This window comes from Hemitrygon akajei, chromosome 2 (genome assembly GCF_048418815.1).
Source record: "Hemitrygon akajei chromosome 2, sHemAka1.3, whole genome shotgun sequence".
NCBI classification, from domain to species: domain Eukaryota; kingdom Metazoa; phylum Chordata; class Chondrichthyes; order Myliobatiformes; family Dasyatidae; genus Hemitrygon; species Hemitrygon akajei.
The window spans coordinates 48,333,871-48,352,664 of NC_133125.1; the positions used below are offsets into that span (position 1 = coordinate 48,333,871).

At 41.7% G+C, this 18,794-nt stretch overlaps 1 protein-coding gene across 1 annotated transcript; it reads left to right on the forward strand.

Moving 5' to 3' along the window:
* Window positions 1-3,239: 3,239 nt before the first annotated feature.
* On the forward strand, window positions 3,240-17,053 carry LOC140741688 (adenosine 5'-monophosphoramidase HINT1-like). The gene is made up of 3 exons (XM_073071971.1): window positions 3,240-3,572; window positions 6,248-6,352; window positions 16,770-17,053. Exons 1-3 carry the CDS (start codon window positions 3,255-3,257, stop codon window positions 16,932-16,934), a joined length of 588 nt encoding a protein of 195 aa, XP_072928072.1. The 5' UTR covers window positions 3,240-3,254; the 3' UTR covers window positions 16,935-17,053.
* Window positions 17,054-18,794: the final 1,741 nt, after the last annotated feature.

An 18,794-nucleotide genomic window follows, 5' to 3' on the forward strand; every position in this document is an offset into this window, starting at 1 on the left:
CCAGGCCCACACCAGGAACTTTCTACCAGCCTAGGACGAAAAGGGGGTGTGGGATATTATAGGGCATAATAAAAACTGTAGGTCAGTTGAAATCCATAAATCAAGCTCATAAGAGCTTATATAGTGTTTATATAGAAGTTTGAAACGGTTATAATTATTAACAGTTTCTAGGCCACTCAGCCTCTGGTTTGTACCATTGAAAGCTGAAATGTTTTTATTATTTATTCTTCCTCAATCAGCATTTGTATTTGTGGCAGTCTGAGCACACATTGGCTACTTTTCCTACATTGCAATAAGGACCACATTTCTCAAGTTAAATGGCTATAGAGTGCTTTGGGTCTTTAGGTGATTAATGCAGCACACACAGGTGTTAGAAGAACTCAGTAAGTCAGGCAGCATCTATGGAAAGGAACATAAGAGTTGATGTTTTAGATTTGGTCCGAAATGTCGACTCTATACCTTTCCATAGATGTTGCCTGACCTGCTGGGTTCCTCCACCTTTTTGTGTGTGTTGCTCTGGATTTATAACATCTGCAGAATCTCTTGTGTTTATTACTTGATAATGTTTCCCTTTGATTTTTTTTTAACTCCACATGTATTGGTTCTATTATCCAGCAAAAATCAATCAATTGCATTTTTAAAATGTTCTCAACAATAATTTTTGGGAGATTTCTGAATGGTCAAATTTAAAGTAAATTTATTATCAAAGTACATACATGTCACCACATACAACCCTGAGATTTATTTTCTAACCATAGTAGGAAGACTGCACCAACAGGGCTGACAACCAGTGTGGAAAAGACAACAAACTGTGCAAATACAAAAATAAAGGGAAAAAAAAACAATATTAAGCAATAAATATTGAGAACATGAGATGAAGAGCCCTTGAAAGTGAGTCCATAGGTTGTGGGAACAGTTCAGTGATGGGTTCAGTTCAGTGAGTTCAGTTCAGCCAATGAACACTACTTCTCTATTCCTCCTTTGCACTACTTATTTATTTTATCGTAACTTATAGCATTGAAAAAGTTTTGCCACAAGAACAAATTTCATGTCATTTATCTGTCATAATAAACCTGATTCTGAGACTTTTCTACTCTGCATAAAGAACTGTTTTCTGACACCACCTTAAATGATATTTTCTTTAAGATAACACCATCTAATTCTAGACTCCCCAATTAGAGGAAATATTTCCTCTTGATCAACTCCATAAAATTCTTTAGACATCATAAGTACTGTATATCACTTTGATTATTCCTTAAACTTACATACTTTAAAAATGTCTGCACAATCCTTTCTCATAATGTAATGCTTTTGGCTCTGCTATCATAGTTTTACATTTTTGAAAGTCAATATAGCCTTCCTAAATGTGGTTCTTGTTAGTGAACAGATTAGTTTGATATAACTGCAAAAAATACCTAGGCCTTGTATATCTGATTCCTTGAAAGAAGGACCTACAGTTTTTAGTTCGTATCATTGCATTTTCTCCAGTAGCTTTTAATGATTTCTACATTTCGAGCCTAAATCCCATGGCTTCTCCACCATTTTTTAGATTATCCCCACCACCTGGGCCATGCATGCCATCTATCTGCAGCTACTATCATTCAGGAGGTAGAGAAGCATGAAGACCCACACCACCAGGTTCAAGAAATGCTACTGCCCTTCAACCATTCTGTTCTTGAACCAACAGGCAACGACACTATGAGCCTGTGATGCTGCTGGCAGTAAGTTCTACATTCTACCTGAGTACAAATGTGCATAAAATTCAACTTTTATCTTTGATTTTAGAAAATTTTCTTGAATCCAAAGTGAATGATCTCATATTTCCCCACCATTGTTTTGTTGATGTGATAACATTTCAGTTAAATTGGTTGCATTTCTCAGAGGTTAAATTTCACAGGTTAAATGTGAAAGCAGATTGGCTAGATTACCTCCCTTTGAAATGTAACTTCCTCTCTGCTTCAAACAATACACATCTGCATAGAACAGGATCACATTTTTCCAGTATGGCTTCTTCATTCCTGGCAAGTGCAGCCCAGTTGCCAAAGTAGACCAAACCCAAGGCCAGGCAGAACAAGCTGCTTTGCAGCCATCCGTTCCTTATGAACCTTGCTAAAGTGCATATCTTTGCACTTTCTTTTAAATGAACGAGTAAATTAAGTGTTATAGTTAAGCTTATTGATGTAATCAAATGTATGATAAAACTTAGTATGTTTCCATTTCTGACTAAATGATTTATGCCTCTGAATTATATTTGGACTGGAAGGAAATTAGTGAAGTTATACAGATATAGAATCATTGAGTGTTGACATTAAAGTTGGTTATATCCTGGCCTGGGCTCTGAGACAGGTAATGCTGGCAGCGCTCATTGTCATAAATAAATGAACATACTTCTGAGGTTTTGCTTGGAAATCAGAGTTTTTTCATGATCTTTCCTCTGGCCAGATTTTGTAGAATTGGAACTAATCTGAGAAATTTAGTTTTAAAATGTACGAAGACTGAAGTTATAGTATTAGCCTATTAGTTCCTCACAAACACACTAGAAAAGTACAAATCATGTTCAATCAGGCAAATTTACTTTAGGTTAACGTGTTAAAACATGGCAAGCTGACAATGCTCTTTATTTGTGTTGGTTGCAAAATCCATGCCTGTTTCTGATGTCTGTCTTCTAGATACTTTGGGGGATGTAGCAGGTACAAAACAAAATGGAGAAAAATACTCTAGATGTTGGATGGCCGGGGTGGAGGTACATCTCCACCAAAGGAGGTCTCTGCTAGATTGCAGGCCATCCTTGGGCAAGGTACCTGCTTAGACCCTGATCAGGGTCACCTGAAGTCATGGGAGCCAGTGGTGGATGGTCATATGAGCGGCTGATGCAAACACTGACGCCAAGCAGACCATATGTGAAGAGAATTGATAATGACTGGTGTCATTTGTCTCGCAAAGATACTGCCCAGAAGGCGGCAATGGCAAGCCACTTCTCTAGAAATATTTGCCAAGAGCGGTCATGGATAGGATCATGATCGCCCACATTACTATGATATAGCACGTAATGATGCTGATGACTCTAATAGTAATGTTAATGCAGTCACCAAAAAAGAGACAAGTTTGGTGAGCAGTCACTCAGGAACTTTCAATCTTGGTGAATAGGTCTGATGATCTCAAGAAGGTTGCAAGCAAAAATGGGAGCAAGAATTATGTTACAACCTAATGTTAAAATTTGCATATTTATGCAAAGGTGTAAAAAAAAGTTAAATATGATCTGCAAGGAGTTGCAACTACCTTTATTAGAGTGTAAAGTGAAAGGTTCAGGCACTGCGCTTGCCATCATCGACCACACGACGGATTGGTGGAATTATCCGTCCATCAAAGCGGCACCGCCACCCGTGAGCCAATCAATCGGTCGGGCTGCAATGATTGGCGGTTGGAGCGGGCGGTGCCATCCTGCGAGGCTTCCTCATTCAGAGGCAGAGCCGGGTTTGCGGAGAAGGAGCGCCATGGCCGGTGGGGACACTATCTTCGGCATGATCATTCGCGGAGAAATCCCGTGCGACTTTCTCCACCAGGATGACAAGGTAAAGGGGAGAGCATGAAACTCGTGGCTGCAGAGCGGTTTACATGTTGCGTTCATGCCGCCTGGCCTGGACTCGCCAGGAAGGTGGGCGTGGGCTTTCCGCAGTCACTGGCTTCCCGTTCCCTCGCTCCTGCCCTATCAGAGCATTTAATAGTTGTAGGAGCAGTTGAAAATAAACCCTTTCTGTTTCCATTTATTCACTACCTCCCCGCTTTCGTAAGGCTGAGGGAGATGAATGGAGCTGAGGTTTTGAATAGAACGAAATTTTGGTATTTCTGCAATTCTGCAAGCGTTGCACTGAGGGAGGCCGTTAGACATATTGTGTCCATGCTTGTTTTAAAAATAAAAACCCTCGAGTATTATTATCCTTCATAGTGCAGATTCACCATGAAATTTGCATTTCATACGGAAAATGCGATTGCATCTTAAATATGGTAGTTTTTGGTGACGCAGTCAGTTTGCAGTATAAAGTGGGAACTTAAAAATACTAATGCAGCAAAGCAAAACCGATGAGACACTCAGTTTTATTTTTAAAGCGGGCCTCGGGTCATGAAAGGCTTCCGATACGTTCTAGGAGTGACTAGTCACAGGGGCGGGTCGAGGAATGGGACAGGGAGATTAGGTGGGTTTCATTGGATTGTGTGCTCCTTCCTGGAAATCATTTGCTGTGGCGGGGTGCTTGGTTTGCGAACGTGCTCTTCGAAAAACCATACAAGGTGGCTTGCTCCCGAGGGGTCATTGACGTTGATTGCTCAATCTTGCTAGTGCATTTGGAAGGATTTTAAGAGTCCTAGAACCCTCCCGCACAGAAACAGGCCCTTAGGCCCATCTAGTCTGTGCCGAGCTATTAATCTAACTACCTCTCCCATCCATGTATCTTTCCAAATTTCTCTTGCATTTTGAAATCAAACCTTTATCCAGCACTTCTGGTGGCTCGTTCCAGGCTCTCACCACCTTCTGAGTGAAGAAGACCCCCCACTTGTGTTCCCCTAAACATTATCACCTTCTGCCTCTAACCCATGACCTCTAATTCTAGACTCATCCAACTTACGTGGAAGGAAAAAACCTGCTAGGTAACCTTAGACAACCTTCAGTAATTTAGGCAACTCCTCCATACCATTATAGTTACCCAGGTTTAAATTGAAGACACTGCCTATTGATCCATGGTGTTCATCTTCCATCTGCATTTTGAATTCTACCAAATTGTGTTTGTTACCCATCAGGGAATTTTTAAATACAGTGTCACTTGTTAACCCTTCCTCATTACATTAGACTAATGCTTAAAGTAGCCTGTTCCTTGGTAGGCTCTGCTATGTACTGGTCTGAAGGGCAATCCTAGATGCATTCCATAAAGGTTTCTACAATACCTTTGCCTCTTTGATTTTGTCCAATCAATATATAAACTAAAGCCTCCTCCAAAAATATACTTCTGATGTCTCATACTTGCAGTAACAAAATTGCATACATTTGTAATTAATGTTAAGTTTGATACTTGATCTTGTACCTTACTCCCATATATTATACACCAATCTTATTTGTTTAACATGCTTAGAAAATTAATGTTGGTGTTTATTTTTACCTTCTGGTTCATGACATAATTGTTGAACTTATTGGCATTATCTCTAAGCAACTGATTTGTTTTAGTGGGCACTGGAATGCAGTGCCTCTTTTTTCTAAAAAGAGGACTCTAGAGCTCACTAAATATTTATAAGCAACTTTACTCAAAGTCAGAAAGAAGAATTACCTCTTCCTCACTGACTAGGTAATCCAGGCAGAAATCAGTTATTGACAAACCTCCATCAGTAAATTAACCCTTTGCAAGTCCATAACTTTGTACTATCTTGAATCAGAATTAATATCACTGGCGTACATCGTGAGATTTGTTGGCTTTGTGGCAGCAGTAATTGTAATACATAATTTAAAAAAAGTGAATTGCAGCAAGTATTTATATATTAGTTAAATAAGCTATGCAAAAATAGAAATAAAAAAAGTAGTAAGGTAGTGTTCAGGAGTTCAATATCCAATCAGAGTGGCAGGAGGGAAGAAACTGTTCCTGAATTATTGAGTGAGTGTCTTGAGGCTTCTCTTACCTCCTTGATGGTAGCGATGGGAGGAGAGCATGTCCCAGGTGATGGGGGTCCTTAATGATGAATGCTGCCTTTTTGAGGCATTGCTCCTTTACATGCCCTGGATACTACAGAGGCTCATGTCTGTGATGGAGCTGACAAAGGTTGCAAGTCTCTGCAGCTTATCTTGGTCCTGTGCAGTAGCACCCCTCCCCCCACTCCACCCCACCGCCACCAGCCAATTAGAATGACTCAAGAGCCTTGGTTGTTTTAAGGGCCTGTACTCAGACAGAAATGTTCTTGATTTGGGGGGGGGGGGGGCATGATTAAAAGATGCATAAAAGTCTGCTCTTCAAATTACGGAGAAGGAATAGTTCAAGTTTACTCTGTTCTCTTTTATAATTACTGTTAATTTATTAACTGAGGGATATGCTATGTAAGTAGTTTTTGCATAGAAAGAAAATTTGTTTGCATTTTCCTTTATACAAGGAAAATTTGGGGTTGGTAATAAGTGTTAAAATTACTAATGTAGACTGAGTGCAGCAAAATTGTCAGCGGTGGAAAGAGATAGTAATTATTCCCATCAATGCTAACTGTGTTGCTTTTACAGTGTATTGTTTTCAGAGATATTGCACCACAAGCTCCAACACATTTTCTAGTCGTTCCCAAAAAGCCTATATCTGGTTTGTCCAAAGCAGAAGATTCTGATGCAGAGGTGAGTGATTTTTAATTTTTAGCTTTTTAAAAGCAAGAGCATGTTTAAATTACAATTGCATATGTTAATTACATGCTCATGTGATTAGATATTATCCATTGGCAAAGCCATAGAAGTATTTGCTGTGATGGCCTACTTTAACTGCACTTATCTATTTTTCTATAGGTGTTCTTTAAAATTTAGACTTGAGTAGATAGCAGTATGTCATCTCTGCACTGCATGGTAATTATGTTCAAGCTTTGGACTGGGAGTTCATAGTCTTGGTTTTCTCCAAAAACCCATTTGTTAGTTGATTTGTCCAATTTTAGTTAATTTTGTGTAAATATTTCAATGTGCTTAACTAAGCTATAGGAGAAAAAGCTAGCAATTAGAGAATTGCTGAAATGTTTGATTGAAGAAGGGGACTTGGATTGTTTTATTTAAGAACAAAATGGTAAGGAAAGGGTCTGAATAAGGATATATCGGAGAATATAAAGTAGGCAGCTGAAGAGCCTGGTGCCAGTGGTGGTGTCAAGGAAAGAGTAGAAAATGGAGGTAATACTGAATCAAAGATCACAAAAAACAGTGGAAGGGTATAGTAAGGTGAAATAAAGCCAAGGAAGTTGAAAGTTATTTACTTAGTAAGGGGAAAAGGTTAATTCCTCTATGCTTTTCTTCTTATGCAAAGTTGGGAAAAGGCTCCGAAGCATTCGGGCTCTCACGACCAGACTACGTAACAGTTTCTTCCCCCAAGCTATCAGACTCCTCAATACCTGAAGCCTGGACTGACACCTTGCCCTACTGTCCTGTTTATTATTTATTGTAATGCCTGCACTGTCTTGTGCACTTTATGCAGTCCTGGGTAGGTCTGTAGTCTAGTGTAGTTGTTTGTGTTTTTTTTTTCTGTGTTGTTTTTACGTAGTTCAGTCTAGTTTTTGTACTGTGTCATGTAACACCATGGTCCTGAAAAACGTTGTCTCGTTTTTTACTATGTACTGTACCAGCAGTTATGGTCGAAGTGACAATAAAAGTGACTTGACTTGAAGTTGGAATGGTTGCTTGGGCAAAGTATTGGGCAAATTAAGACAAAAACCGGGAGCCAGAAGTAGGGCGGGGAGCATCATAAAGGACTCCTCCCATCCTGCGCACAGACTGTTTGATCTGCTTCCGTCTGGTAGGCGCTTCAGATCCCTCCAGACTAAGACTAATAGGCACTGGAGAAGTTTTTTCCCTACTGCGGTCACTTTGCTGAACAGTTAACTGCCAGTTAACTGTCGGCTAACTATTACTTGAATTGCACTACCTGTATGTATAATCTATATTTTCATTTATATTTATCATTATTATTGTTATGAGCAGAGAGACAACATCTGCCGGAAGTAAATTCCTTGTATGTGCATAGGTACTTGGCGATTAAAGTCTGATTCTGATTCTGATCTGTAGATTTTAGGGTAATTGGAAGAGCATGCATGATGTGAGTTGTTTTTTGATTTGTGGTGGGCAGAAGATGTTTGAAATTGAGTCTGTAGGTGGCAGTGCAACCTGTCAGTATTGGACATGACCATGTTGCCAGGATGGAGTGGATGTGAAGTTTAAGGCACAACTTGGAATTTAATACATGCAGAGGCTTTGAATGGCTAGCATAGGAGTAGAAAATCCAGTCATCGAGTGGAGGATTTCAAGTTGACAGTTTTTGAAGGGGGCTGAAAATTGAGATGACTTTGTTATGGCTTTTAACTAATCAAAGACGGATCAAAAAGCAAGAGCTAAAAATAACATGGTATTTCTGATATGAGGCAAGCTTTGCCATGAGGATAGTTCCTGATGAGGATTCCATCGGTCTCTGCATTCTTCTCAATTTCCATGACACCCTCAAAATTACACCATGGACATGTATTTAACTCGTCCCTATGTTCAGCATTCTGAAGTGACTAACTGCTCCCTTCACATCTCCCTGATTGTTCATCTCCAAATGTCACTTCCATAACTATACTCTTGCTCATGCAAAGTGTCTCATGATTGATTGAGGTAGAACTGTGGATGTAGTCTGACTTGGATTTTCGGAAGGCTTTTGATGAGGTCTCGCGGTAGGCTCATTAATACTGTTAAGATGCATGGGATCCATATAACTTCTGGTAAAGATGGTGAATCACGGCGAAGCTTTACAGGTAGCAAACAAAACTATTCTATTAATTATCCTGTTTCTGGTGTACAATCACTGCAATCCACAGCCTGTAATTTCCCTTTGGGGGTTGTGCTTTTGAACCTTCCACACAATCTGGCGTTTTTGCGGTATCCTAAATTATTCAGCAAACTAGACTCTGGAGAATGTGGATACGGCCGCAGTGGCCATTGCTGAAATGGACTTGGGGCTGGATCAAAAGTGGGAAAAGCGAACTGAAGTTTAGTTGATTTAAGTGCTGAGCCAGATTTAAAAAGGTCAGGGCCGAAGGTGAAGGACGAACTGCTGTTTAGCTCAGTACTCCATGGGGTTTACTTGTCTCACTGCTGGGAGAAAGCAAAATTGGATTTTTCACCTCTTAGGTGGTTGAATGTTATTTAAGTCCAACTCTTCGTCCACTATCAAGAGCTCATAAACGTCTAGATGTTGTGAAAAGAGGCGATCTTTGATTATCTTTAATCTTGTTGCAACCAGATATTCAAAAACTCACTAGTTTGCATCAGTCACAAGGGTCTCAATATTAAGCGTATTGGAAGAATATTATGCATGTGAAGAATAAAGTATCCTATTCAGAGCATTGAAATTGTTCTATTTTTCATACACCTGTAACATTATATTTAACACATAATAATGCCTCATAACTCTGTCATCTTCCCCATGGATTTTCCATACCTATACACTTCTGTCCCCCATCAGGAAGGTCTCACAGCTTTCTGCTTCTTTCTTGATTTAAGAACCCACAATCCACCTCCATCACCACCCTTCTCTGTCTGGCAGGACCGGTCCTCACCCTTAACAACTTTTCCTTTGGCTCCTGCTACTTCCTCCAAACAGGAGGGGTAGCCATGGGCACTCGCACAGGCCCAAGCTACCTCTTCATCGGCCATGCAGAACAGTCTGTGTTCGAAGCTTTCCCTGGTTACACTCACAACCCTTCCTTTGTTACATTGATGACTGTGTTAGCGCTGCTTCATACACCCATGCTGAGCTTGCCAATTTAATCAATTTTGCCCCCAACTTCCACCCTGTCCTTAGTCACTTGAGCCATCTCTGATACCTCCTTACCCTTTCTTGATCTCTGTCTCCATCTCTGGAGACAAACTGTCAAACATCCTTTATGAACCTGTTCCCATAGCTGTCTTGACTATATTTCTTACCTCCTATAAAAATGCTATTCCCTTCTGTTTTTTTGCCTCGGGTGCATCCATTCTCAGGATGCAGCTTTCCATTGCAGGACATCTGCGATGTCCTTTTGTTACGAACCCCGTAACTGGGTCACTTACCAGCAAAGATAGAGAGGTCCATTGAAGTCTGATGGTACTATTTTTAACAGTATTTATTAGTAAAAAATATACAAAAATAATATCAATGCAAATATACAGATAATATACGTCGTCAATACTAAATCTAAAAGTGCGGGTATAATAATAATCAGTAAGAAATAAGCTCTATCGTTGTCTAGGGGCTAATGAATTGTCCGATGGAAATATACAGTTCACTCAGTTCATGCAGGCTGCAGCCTTTGGGGACCGCTGGGTTTGCAATGGTTGGAGAGAGAGAGAGAGAGAGAGAGAGTTTTGGGAGAAAAACTTGCCGGCTTTCCTTTTATGATTTTGATCCGTCAGAGTTTCGTTGGTGTGGCCGTTCACTTGTGACCTCTCCTTTAGCTAAAGCCGTTCTTCCGTGGTGAGCCCGCCAATCCCAGGCAAGGGAAGGACGCACACGAGCCCCCACCGGCTGTCGCTATTAAACGCTGTAACGGGATTTCTAGCGTTTCTCCTGGTGCGTCCAAAGGGGTTGTTCCCCAGACTCTCTTTTATCCTTACTCATGGGGTCTCAGATGTCAATCAGGTTGGGATGATGCAATCCCTCAACCAGCCCATTCTGGTCGTCCCCTGAGGGGCTTCAATGAATAATACAGTACTCAATACACAATTCCGTCTCCAAGAGACAATGGCCGTTATCAGTGGCTTTGTTTCGCTGAGACCAGGACACATTCCAAAACCTTGTGGATTCTCTCTCATTTCCTGGGTCCCAGACCCGAATTAATAGCGATCTTGCGATTCTCAAAAAGGAGGGGGCGACTTTGTACCCTTCGGCCCCTCAGAGTTGCGGCACATTCGTAACACTTTAACGAGTTGGTTTCCCTGTCTCTACTATTGATGCTGTCCTTACTGGCATCTCCATTTCGAGTACACCTGTGCTCACCCCATCTTCCTACTGCCATAATAGTGATAGAATCCCTCTTACCCTTACCTACTACCCCCATCAGTCTCCGAATCCAGCACATTATCTGTAAAGAGACGTTATCTTTACCTGCCTATCCTCCCTGTGTTCCTTGGGGATCGCTCCCTCTGTGATTCCCTTGTCCATTTGTGCCCTCCCCACTAATCTCACTCCAGGTACTCATCCCTGCAAGTGGTTTAAGTATTACATCTGCCCTTGCAGCACCTCCCTCACCTCGGTAAGGAAACACTTCACCTGAATCTGCTGGCGTCATCTATTGTGTCCAGTGTTCCCAATGTGGCCTCCTCTGCATTGGTGAGGCCTGTTGGAAATTGGGGGATTGCTTTATCAAGCAGCTCCATACCATTTGCCAAAAGTGGAATTTCTTGGCAGCCTAACATTTTAATTCCCATTCCTGTCGTTGATGTGTTGATTCATGATCTCTACCTGTGCCAAGATGAGGGCACCCTCAGGGAGGAGGACCAACACCTTGTATGCCATCTGGGTACCATTTAACCTGATGGCATGAATATCAATTTTTCCTTCCAGTGAACAAAAATCTTCTCTCTTCCTTCCCCACTCTGACCTTTCTTCTCACCGGCTTATTCCCCCCCAGGGTCCCCTCCTTACTCCCTTTCTTCTTTGGTTTACTCTCCTCTCCTGTTGGTTGGTTTTTCTCCACCTGGTTTCACCTATCACCTTCCAGGTAGCCCCTTTCTCTCCCCCCCCCCCCCCCACCCCTGGCCTTCTAAATCAGTCATCTTGCCCCTTCCCCCTCAGTCTTGAAGAAGGGTATTGGCCTGAAACGTTGACTGTTTACTCTTTAACATAGTTGCTCCCTGACCTGCTGAGTTTCTCCAGCATTGTGTGTGTGTTGCTATTAATACCTATAAACTTGTTAAAACATAATCATTGACTATATTGGAATTATTTAAGTTCAAGTAGATATATTTTCAAGTATGTACAGGCAGTCCCCGAGTTACGACTGTCCGACTTACGAACAACTCGTACTTGCAAATGGCCTGCCACAAAGGCTATTATATTGAAAATTCGGGTTAAATACAATGGTACGTAGTAATGAACTTGCACACTAAAACCGGATTACCTGCTCCGACTTGCGTACAAATCTAACTTAAAGATGGACTTGGGAACAGAACTCGTTCGTAATCCGGGGACTGCCTGTATAGAGAATACAACTCTGAAACAAAGAAATGCCAGAGAACCCATTCCTAGAGAAACAATGGACAACCCAACATGTGGGGGGGGGGGGGGGGAATTCTGCAAGTGGGAAAAGACGAGTGAACAGTTATCAACATCAGTCCAGGGGTATTCAGTTTAGTTCCGTTCAATTAGGTGCCTCTAGCTGAATGCAGGCCACAGAGCCAGTCCTTACTGATCAAAAACATCAGTTTAAGAAAAGTACCCAGAATCCAGTAACGTGTACAACATGAACCACACAGTTTCTCTCCCCCCCCCCCCTCCAATAAACGAATCCACAGTTGTGAGCCTTGATCAATTCTTGCATTGTGAATCCTGAGACTTAAAGTAAAATTTATTATCAGAATACAGTACATGCATGTCACCACGTACAACCCTGAGATTCTTTTTTTGTGTGGGCATACTTAGTAAATCTATAGAACAGTAACTATAAACAGGATCCATGTATAACAAACTGAGAGTGAAGATATAAATAAATAGCAATAAATCATGAGCATGAAATAACAAGATGAGAGTCCTTAAATGGGTTAACTACACTCCTCTTGTTCTCGAGTCTGATGGTTGAGGGGCAGTTACAGTTCTTGAACCCGGTGGTGAGTCCTGAGGCACTTGTACCTACTTAATGGCAGCAGTTAGAAAAGAGTACGGCCTGGGTGGTAGAATCTTTAAAAAAATAAATAAAATATTATTTATTAATTAAATTTTAGAGATTACAAAGAATAAATGTGGTGATAAAATAGTAAGAAAAATGATATTAACCCTCCCCCTCCCCTTAACCCTTATCTAAAGAAAGGAAAGAAAAGAAAGATTGCCTGGATATCGGAGGATCCCCACATGCTCCATGGAGTTCAAAATAATTTTGATATTTATTTTCACTTTCCCCAATTCACTATAATTTTATCTTCAAAGGACCTATGTATCTAATCCTATCTTTTGTAAGTATGGGGACCAAATTTTCAAAAATATATCATATTCATTTCTTAGATTATACGTAATTTTTTTCAAGTGGAATACAACTATGTATTTCATTATTCCAACGATCCATAGTTAAATTTAAATCAGATTTCCAAGTAACTGCAATAACTTTTTTGGCTACTGCCAATGCAATTTTTATAAATTTTTTTCTGATACTTAGGATCTTTGATGATGGATTCTGCTTTTCTATGGCAGCGTTTCTTGTAGATGTGCTCAGTGGTCGGAGGGTTTTGCCTGTGATGTACTGGGCCAAATCCACTACATCTTGTAGGATGTCCTGCATAAAGGCATTGGTATTCCCATAGCAGGCCATAATGCAACCAGTCAGCACCCTTTCCACCACACATCTATAGAAGTTTGCCAAGGTTTTGGATTGCATCAGATCTCCATAGACTTCTGAGGAAATAGAGGTGCTGTTGTACTTTGCAATAATATTTGTGTGATAGTGACACCCTGGAATTTAAAGTTGTTGACCCTCTCCACCTCTGCTCCTCTGATTACTGGCTTATGGACTTCTGGTTTCCCTCTCTTGAAGTCTACAATCAGTTCCTTGGTCTTAGTGACAAGGAGCTCCCCCCGGTATGCTGATTCAAGGAGCTCCCCCCGGTATGCTGATTCAGGATGCAGCCCACAACAGTGGTGCCATCGGCAAAGTTGTTTATGGTATTGGAGCTGTGCTTAGCCACATAGTCATAGGTATAAAACGAGTAGAGCAGTGGGTTAAGTACACATCCCTGCGGTGCTCCTGCGCTGATGGAGATTGTGGAAGAACTGACTGGAGACTACAAATGAGGAAATCCAAGATCCAATTGCACAAGGGAGTATTGAGGTTAAGATCTTGAAGCTTATTGATTAGTTTTTGAGGGGGTGATGGTATTAAATGCTGAGCTGTAGTTGATACCTAGCATCCTGATATATGCATCTTTGCTGCCCAGATGTTCCAGGGTTGTGTGAAGAGCCAACGAGATAGCATCTACTGTAGACATGTTGCTTCAATAGATGAATTGGAGCAGACCCAAGTCGCCACTCAGACAGGAGCTGATGTGCTTCAACACCAGCCTCTCAGCGCTTCAGCATTGTGGGTGTAAGTGCCAATGAGCAATAGTCATTTAGACAGGTTACCATGCTCTTGGGTACCAGTACAATTGAAGCCAGCTTGGAGCAGGTGGGTACCACACTGCTGGAGCAAGAAGTTGAAGATGTTCATGAATACAGTCAGCTGGCATAGGACTTCAGTACTGGGCCAGATACTCCATCCGAACCAGATGCTTTCCTTGGATTCACTCTCCTGAAGGCAACCCGTAGATCATCTTAAGATACTGAGACTGAAGGATCATTGGGACACATGAGGGTACAGGGTAGTCCCTCCCAGTTCTAGTGATCAAAGTGAGCTTAAAAGGCATTGAGAAGCAAAGCTCTGCTGTCTCCTATGTTGCAAGATTTAATTTTGTAGGAGGTTATGGCATTCAAACCCTGTCACAGTTGTCAAGCATCCCTCATTGACGCCTGTGCTTTCCTCTGACAGCAGCTAGTAGGAGGGAGTGGAAGACCAATAAAACATAGGCAGACAGTGCCGAACACCCACCTGCACTCTGCTTTTGTCCTCGACTTCCACCTTGCTGATGCCTCAATCAGAGAGAACCAATCATCGACCATGGGCTCGCCAGGACACACACTCCACACACCGAGCTCCCCTTGAAGACGTTGAAGTGCCAGATTGTTTAATCGGCCTAAAAGCACACCATCAAAAGTGTGAATCACACGTTCTAATTGCACGCAGCTTAGTAGTGGAATCGTAGTTGAAATAAGTTAGTAAAAGTAGTTTCATGAACTCTGCAGGATGTTGCTGTTGGTTGCATTGTTCCTTGGTGCCATCTTGTATAAACATTTAACCAAATAAAATTTCAGCAAGTAACTGAGGCGGTGGGCCACAGATAACTGAAAGTCACAAGTGTTCCACAATCAGAAAAAGGTTGAACCACTGGTTTAGAAGATTGCAAAGAATACAGTGGGATATAGATCAGTTGCAGATATGGACAGAGAAATGGCAGGTACAATTTAATATTGCCAAGTGTGAGGTGATGCAATTTCAGAGATCAGATGTAATATGATAGTACACAGTTTACTGGCAGGATCCTTAATAATACTGTTCAGAGGGATCTTGGGGTCCAAGTTCTTAGCTCCATGAAGGTGGTTGCACAAGTCGATAGGATGGTAAAGAAGGCATTTGGCATATTTGCCTTTTTGAGTTTTGACACTGAGTTCAAGAGTTTAGAAGTTACGTTGCAGATTTATAAAACATTGCTTAGGCTGCCTCTGGATTATTGCATTGATTTCTGGTCGCTCCATTATGAGAAGGATGTGAAGGTATTTTGAGAGGGTGAAATAGTGGTTTACTAGGGAGCTGTCTGGCTTAGAGAGCATGTGCTATAAAGAGAGATTGGGCAAACTTGGGTGATTTTCTCTGAAGTGGTGGAGGGCAGACCTGGTAATGTTTGTAAGAGAGGCATAGGTAGGATAGGCTGCTAGTATCCTTTATCCAGGGTCAAAGTTTAGTTTGACACTTCATGACTGAGGGCCCTTTTCCTGTGCTGTAGTGCTCAATATTCTTGCCATATGTCCTTTTATTTCTCCTTCACACCATCAAGGCACCCAACCAGGTTTTCCTGATCTAATGTGTTGTTAAATTTGGAAATCAAATGCATTTTGGCAAATGTTTTGCATATCACTTGGGTTTGGTATGCAGGGGTGACTGAGTTTCTGGTTCCTGCACTGTTATATTGAGGCTCAATATAAACTTGAGGAGCAGTACCTTGTCAGGCATGTAAATGGTGTTTTGAACTCTTAAGTTCAGCTCATTTGACTGCAGCTGAGCAGTGGGATCTGCTGTCTGTCCTTTGCAGCACTGGCTCTTTTGACATGGGCAATTCCTGCAATTTTGTATTTCACACCATTTATGTCTCTGTGTTCTCTTTTTGTAACTGTTCCCATTATTTTGCTTTTGTGTTTCTTTGTTCATTTTCTCAAACCTCTCAACTACATAACTCCATCTGCAGCTCATCTCCAGAGCAGCTCCAGCTTCCTTCTACCAAAGATCTACTTTGTGTTGGATCATTCTCTGCAATTTTAAACAATTTTCTGTCATAGTTCTGACAGTCTTCATCCTGAAAAGTTGACTTCCATCAGATACTGAATGTTTGCAGCATTTTCTGTTTTTATTCCAGGCCTGCGGAGCTGTGCAATGGAGAACTTGCAGGTGAATGGCCAGCACTGTGGATTTGAAGGGGGGAGAAAGTAACTCCCTCATTACTGTTCAGTGCTGAGGTGGAAGGAAACCTTTCTGGAAGATTTTGAACAAGAACTTTTGTGAAAGAATGGATGACAATATGTTGAAATGCTTGAGAAAAAAGTAATCTGGAAATGAAAAGACTAAATTGGGATGTGTCTGTTGAAATAATTTATAATGAAGTTTTGAAGAGGTGGTCTGAAAATTGAGGTCTTGAAGGTTTCAGGAGTTGGGTGGTCTAGAACTGAGACGGCTGGAAATCTGAAAGCTCACCTTGGCAGTAAGTGAGATGCAAAAAGCTACAGATAGCTGGTCTTTCAGAACAAGGCATTCCTTGTCTATACAGCTGAAATACTTTTATTAGTTTAACTTAATTAGTATAGTCTATAGACAACTATTGAGTATAAGTGCTGGTCACTTACAGGGCTATTGCAAGTTAGGACTCTGAGCTGAGCAGGGGAGGCATGTCAGTTTTTACATGAGTGCCAGTAAACTTTAGCTGATATATTTGTTAAACTACTCATTCCAGTTTCTTTTTAAATATTTTCCAGCTTCTGGGACACCTGATGATTGTTGCTAAAAAGGTTGCAGCAGAGTTGGGCTTAACGAAGGGATACCGGCTTATTCTCAATGAAGGCCCAGAAGGCGGCCAATCTGTCTTCCATATCCATCTGCACGTTTGTGGTGGGCGTCAAATGGACTGGCCACCTGGTTAGCTACCACTGAACATTTACTTCATCCTTGGAATGTTCATGCTTGATCTGAAAGAGCATGCAAAAAGAACAAAGTACCTATTTCACTGTAATGCTTGTGAAATAAATTCCTTTTCAACGAATCCCTTTGCATGTTTATTTAAATTGTATTGCCTTACAAAGATCTTGTGCCACAGATCACGACACATCCAAGATTGCTTTTGCAGCCAATTATCTTGTATAACAAGCAACAGAAATACCTGGAGGAATTTTGTGGCTTGAGTAGCATTTGTGGTCGCAGAGAGATAGCTGCTATTTTGGTTTGAGACCCTGCATCAGGACTGAGTGTAAAGGGGAGATGGAAGTGAGGTAGGCTGACAGCTGGTAGGGGGAAACTGGTGAGGAGGGGAGTGGTAGGCATGTCGAGGGAGGTGTGGAGTGAAGTTGGAAGATGGCTGGTGGAGGATAGTAAAGACAAGTAAAATTGGGGAGGGCAAGGTGAAGGTAGAGTCAGACTAGGAGGTAATGTCAGGAAATGCAGCAGTAAATGCTACAATCTGATGAGTTAGGAAGGTGAAGGTGGAACTGGACGGGAGGAAGGGAGATAGAGAAGGAGGAGCACAGGAAGTACAGAATTCAATCTTCTTATCATTGGGTTGTAGACTAGAATACGTGATGGTGGTCTTAGAACATTGAGTTTTCCAAATTTGGGTAAGCAAGCTAAGTTCTTGCATACAGCACTGTGGTAATAAATTGGTGATCTGCTTCGGTAATTTTGAGTGAGGAATAAATAATGGCTGGAACATTAGGAGGAATTCTTGTGTTCTTCAAAAGCTTTTGCATCCACTTGGGACAGACATTTACAATTTGCTTTAATATCTCATAAAAGACTGAACTTGCAGTCTCTAGTGCCTTTAACACCATCCAGCCCAAGATCTTAAGGCACAAACTAACGGAGATGGGAGTAGACTCTCACATGGTGGATTGGATAGTGGACTACTTGACAGATAGACCTCAGTATGTGCGGTTGGGAGACTGTAGGTCTGACACGGTGGTCAGCAGCACAGGAGCGCCGCAGGGAACCGTACTCTCTCCGGTCCTGTTCACCCTGTACACATCAGACTTCCAATATAACTCGGAGTCCTGCCATGTGCAGAAGTTCGCTGATGACACGGCCATAGTGGGGTGTGTCAGGAATGGACAGGAGGAGGAGTATAGGAAACTGATACAGGACTTTGTGATATGGTGCAACTCAAACTACCTGCGTCTCAATATCACCAAGACCAAGGAGATGGTGGTGGACTTTAGGAGATCTAGGCCTCATATGGAGCCAGTGATCATTAATGGAGAATGTGTGGAGCAGGTTAAGACCTACAAGTATCTGGGAGTACAGTTAGACGAGAAGCTAGACTGGACTGCCAATACAGATGCCTTGTGCAGGAAGGCACAGAGTCGACTGTACTTCCTTAGAAGGTTGGCGTCATTCAATGTCTGTAGTGAGATGCTGAAGATGTTCTATAGGTCAGTTGTGGAGAGCGCCCTCTTCTTTGTGGTGGCGTGTTGGGGAGGAAGCATTAAGAAGAGGGACGCCTCACGTCTTAATAAGCTGGTAAGGAAGGCGGGCTCTGTCGTGGGCAAAGTACTGGAGAGTTTAACATCGGTAGCTGAGCGAAGGGCGCTGAGTAGGCTACGGTCAATTATGGATAACTCTGAACATCCTCTACATAGCACCATCCAGAGACAGAAGCAGTTTCAGCGACAGGTTACTATCTATGCAATGCTCCTCAGACAGGATGAAGAGGTCAATACTCCCCAATGCCATTAGGCTTTACAATTCTACCGCCAGGACTTAAGAACTTTTTAAAAGCTATTATTAATGCTTTT